General features: G+C 30.5%; 1 protein-coding gene across 1 annotated transcript in view; it reads right to left on the bottom strand.

Annotated features, from left to right (window-relative positions):
* LOC122636728 overlaps window positions 1-1,732 on the bottom strand; it is a 3,418-nt gene extending 1,686 nt beyond the window's left edge. The window contains exons 1-6 of the mRNA XM_043828269.1: window positions 1,675-1,732; window positions 1,203-1,479; window positions 945-1,121; window positions 550-669; window positions 351-468; window positions 25-280 (exon numbers count right to left, since the gene is read on the bottom strand). Of these exons, the coding sequence (XP_043684204.1) occupies window positions 25-280; window positions 351-468; window positions 550-669; window positions 945-1,100 (650 nt within the window). The 5' untranslated portion in view covers window positions 1,101-1,121; window positions 1,203-1,479; window positions 1,675-1,732. The remainder of the gene's footprint in view (window positions 1-24; window positions 281-350; window positions 469-549; window positions 670-944; window positions 1,122-1,202; window positions 1,480-1,674) is intronic.
* Window positions 1,733-5,326: the final 3,594 nt, after the last annotated feature.

Raw genomic sequence — 5,326 nt, 5'->3', positions numbered from 1 at the left:
TTTTTTTTCTTAATTATCACATACATAAGAATGCTAAATTGATTGCATGCGTGTTGTATTAACATCAAATACGTTGTGAAAGTTATAAATGCTATCACAGTTAAGACGGTAAGTCCTACGAGTTCATAAATAAGTACACCATAAAATGCTCGTGAATCAGATATATAATTAACTGGTATTGGCAATATGAATTGAATATTATCCGATAAACCAACGATATATAAAATCACACTTAACATAGATGGGTAAATAATTAAAGTGTGATAAATATTGAAGATGACTGCAACAATATGAATATACGATTACAAAATGGAGTTAATCGTTCTTCGAAGAAATTTTTACATACTTACTAGCAATAAGTAACATGTATAGTTTGCTTTCTTTATTATACTTTTTTACAATATCCAATTCCTCGTCATCCAAAAGCTGTTCATAATCATTCATTATACGTTCATAAATTAACTTCACCTAAAAATAAAACAAATTCGTGCTTATCCTTCCGTAATTAAAAATAATACAATTAACGTGTGTAAAAAAGTAAATACGAACAGTTGTAAAATTGTAAACAACGGTGTAATATGTAATTATCGTACATAGACCGGGTAAAAATAACTGCATCCATCTAACAGTCAAATTCATCTCAAAGTCCATCATGTATAATTGATAAATCTAAAATCGATGTAAAAATATTTTTTTTTTTTTTTTTTTTTTTTTTTTTTTTTTTTTTTTTTTTTTTTTTTTTTAAATTTCAATTCATTCAATCAAAACCTTTCTATCCCTTTCAAAAGCATATGAAGATATTTTTAATAAAATATATATATATATATATATTTTTTTTTTTAATAAATTTTATTTCTTATATAAATTCTATTTCCATTCCATTTCCACTTACGATAACAATTATAACGAGAATAAAAACGTATGATACAATCAACGAAACTTACCTGATGAACGAACAAAGGTATAAAGAACAAAGTTAACAAACAAACTCGAACAAATCGTTCCTTTGAATTTTCATAAGGTCCTACGCCGATCATAAATAAAATTAATCGATTAAGAGTATTATTCTGATCGAAATAGTTTACTCCTCTCGAAGACATACTAACGTTTTCTTTCGTTCTCTACAACAGAATAAAAAGTTAACCCCTGTCCTATCGTTTCATTATGTATTCAAATTGCTTGACTTTGATAATCGATATTACATTCTACAGAAAATTTCACATAAAAATGTTACTTTGAACGTCGAATTGATTCCTCACGCTATTGTATTATATTCCAACCCTCGCACAATTAAATAATATCTAATGTTCCCCTCGCAATAGTGCAAACGTGTTTTCAAGTACGGTAACAGATGTTTCTTCCCAACGATTATACGAAGGATTTTTCTGTCTTATATCGTTGTATCATTCGAAGAACATGCGCAGAGGATTCTATCGACTGCAAACTTTGTCATTCGTCGTCTGTCCATGGTATAGTGTTCTTTAACTAAAAAGATTGAGAATAGATATCACAATTAGATATCGTTAATGCAAGTAAATTAACAAGTAAATTTATTAATTGATATTAAACGTTATAACTGTGGAGAGAAAAGAAATAATATTTGAAAAAAAAAAAGAAGAAAAGGAACATGAAAAATAATATTTTGTTTGACGATAATCAAACGATAAGACTTACTTGCAGAAATTATTCTGTAATATGCAGTTTTCCTTTTTACACTCTTACTCATAATTTGTAATTCTTTTCAAATTCACCATATGTATCCAATTACGTTATACGTTGAAAAGTGACTTGCAACTGTGAAAGAAAAAATTATATAATAGATTTAACGTAATACATTTTGATGAGAGTGAGAGGAATTTTTATCACGAACAGAAAGAATACGTATGTAACAAATCCTTTGAAAATTAATAATAGCGATAATAATAAACTAACGCGAAGCTCGTAATGGATATTAACAATCGTAACGTCAAAATCATCGTATTCAGAGTGACGTTTATTATAGTGAATTAAAAATACTAAATACCAAAACGATCCTTTTGTATCTTTTTTTGCTTTTTTTTTTTCTTTTCTTTTTTTTTTTTTTCATTTTACGATCGTTGTGTAAAAGCTGAGATAGAAGGATCCTTTTTCGTTATCTCTCAAAAATGATAATCCATATTGATAATAAAAAATTGATTGTTTCATATTTTTACCTGAAAAATGATAGAGAAACTTTTGACGAGATCTAGTGAACATAGCTCGAGGGAAATGTTTCGTATCTTGATAAGGCCATATACCAAGAATCGTCATCAATCGTTGAGTCACAAAATAATACGTATCGTAAACGTCCATAACTTTCAAGGAATGAAGTATGACCGTACGTGATATCGAAAGGATCGTCTGTGAATAATTTCTATTTCATTAAATATTCCTACATACCGAATGAAGTAATTTACAAGTGAGTATAACGCGGTTGTTGAATATTTATACGGTACTCTAGGGATTAACGTGTCAAAACCGATATACTTTCCAAGGTTTTCACCCCATTGGTCACAAATAATTATATGTAAAAATTAATGAATTATATGTAAAAATTTTGAACAGTCTTTTCTCTCACATTAAAAGATAACTGAATACTTATTCTGTCAAATTTTTCTATTACAAAATTGATTCATCCATTTTGATATCTATTTTCTTACGAATAATAATTAAAGTGTATTGTTTCGAATAAAAATTAAAGATTTATTTCTTTTATATTTGGAATGTTCGATATCGATACATTATATATCTTTTGTTTGTAAGATAATAAACGATTAAGATCATTAAAGATTCACATACATACATACATACATACATACATACATACATACATACATACATACATACATACATACATACATATATATATATGATTGAAAATTCGATTCGCTGATTCCATATTTCTAAATTCGACTATAATCAACTATGGCACTTGACGCGTTAAGGGAACGACGAAAGGTAAGAGAGTGTCTTTGTCAGTAGTGTTTATTAACAATACGTTAGAGGAGGGTATTGTGTTGGTATATAGAGAAGTGAAGAGAATCGATGAGAAGGATCTCTCGTTAACATCCAGTTCTGAACATTGCTTGGCAATAAGCGATCAACGAGACGCGAACAGAACACCACAGCGATCGACCTACACTCACTTGATCTGTCTCTCTCTCTCATTTCCTCTCTCTCTCTCTCTCTCTCTCTCTCTCTCTCTCTCTCTATCGATGGGCTTTGCCGTTGAGCTGTACTACTTCGACACCAAAATACCCTACGAAAGGGCTGCATTGTTGAGAACGGTAGGGGGACGAATATCTGCGTTATAGGTCTCACCCTGAAACTCCCAAGAGAGAGAATAGACAGGGAGGTCAGAGACAGGATAATAGGGATGATAAATCGCCCTTGACTGCCCTTTACGTTTTACCTTTGACCTTCATATTATATGCATTTTCTAAATCCAAAAATCTTTCAATTATGATAAAGATTTTATCGGTCCTTCGACAAGTGTAATGATCGATAAATACTTTGAACTGTTCTCTAATAAATTTTAAAACAATTTTCTTTTCTAATTTCTCGTCTACAGATACGCGCATACACGCACACGCAGAGACATACACACGGCTATCGTAATCGATCTAATTCGAAGATTTAACCTAGTGCAAGACGAATAACTTGTTAACATGTAATTCATTGGCTTGTTTTAGGAAAATCGTTCGATGACGATGCGTTTCGAGGGAGGGTTTGATTTCGATTTACCACGACGACTACGAGCGTAATAGAAACGTTGCTTCCGTGCGGAGGGTTCGTTCTCCGCAACGAGTTCAACGTTTATTACGCAACCACAATGAACGATGGTACTCGTACTCGCCGCAAAGGATTCACACAATATGGGCATCGAGCTCCCGCAAAAGAGGAAATCGAGAGTCTATACATACATATATACGTATATGTGTATTATATATATAATATATATATATGTTGTATGTGGTATGTATGTATGTATATATGTATATATGATTTATGTATGTGTGTAATAACACATACACAATATGTATGTATGTATGAATGAGATATGTAAATATGTATGTATGTATATATATAATATGAATGATGTATGTATGTATGTATGTATGTGTATTTATCCATATGTGTATATATGTGTGCATGCATGCATATATGAGAAAAAGAAAAAAAGCCAAAGAAATAGTCAGGATTGCTGAAAAAGGAAAGAAAGAGAGGACGAGGTCAGCCACGTTGAAAGTTTTGCATAGACATAATGGCGCGTTAGAAACGCGAAGTAGAATAAAAGAAATCATCGTTCGTTTTCTTCTAGCGTAGTAGCACGAGGATAAAGCTGCCTATGTTTTTGCTTTTACAAACAGGAAATGACAAAAGACGGTGCTAGTAGAGGTAAACTTGTGATGAAAAAGAAAGAAAGAAAGAAAGAAAGAAAGAAAGAAAGAAATGAAATTCGTGTGGTGGTTACAGGTTTTTATGTATTTTATGTATTCTATATAATATCTATGTATATACGTATACGATTATATATAGGCATATAGAAAATGTCGCTTGGATTAACACAGAAAGAAAGAGAGAGAGAGAGAGAGAGAGAGAAAGAAAGAAAGAAACGGTATATAACCCCTTTTCCTTAATTAAGAGAACCGTACACGTCAAAGGACATAAGGATGCGAGTTCGATGCAAAAAAGAAAAGAAAGAAAGAAAGAAAAAAGAAAAGAATACAAATGTAAAGAAACGGAAAAAAAAAATGAGAACCGAGAAACGATCGAGTACTAAAAAGTATTACATAGAATATAGATTATCTATATATTTTCTTTCATAGCAAAAATAGAAAGATAAATATTTCCTTCGAGGGAATATCTATTTCCAACGATAAAAAGAAACGATAAAGTTTTGAGAGAACATTTTTGCAAGCCCGCCGTCGTTTAAGAAAATGGACGAAAAGCTCATGAACGAAATCGAAATAAGTAAAAACAATATCTATCTTCAAACTTACAACTTTATCCTATCTGATATTTATGTATTATAATTCAATCGTAAATTCGACTATGTTATTGCTAATATAAACCTGATCTTGATTACCTCAAAAAAAGAAAATAAAAAAAAAAAAAAAAAAAAGAAAGAGAGAAAATACAGAAAACATATACAATTTATCTTCAGAGTAATATCAATTCTTAACAAAATGAAAATAATATTAAACGAATTAATAAAATAATCAATGAAAGAGAGAAAAAGAGAAAAACAAAAACAGAAAGACAGACAGAGAGAGAGAGAGAGAGAGAGAGAGAGAGAGAGAGAGAG

The sequence above is a fragment of the Vespula pensylvanica genome, chromosome 23, assembly GCF_014466175.1.
Source record: "Vespula pensylvanica isolate Volc-1 chromosome 23, ASM1446617v1, whole genome shotgun sequence".
NCBI lineage: Eukaryota > Metazoa > Arthropoda > Insecta > Hymenoptera > Vespidae > Vespula > Vespula pensylvanica.
The sequence above is the reverse complement of the archived record's forward strand: the minus strand, read 5'-3'. Positions and strand labels throughout refer to the sequence as shown.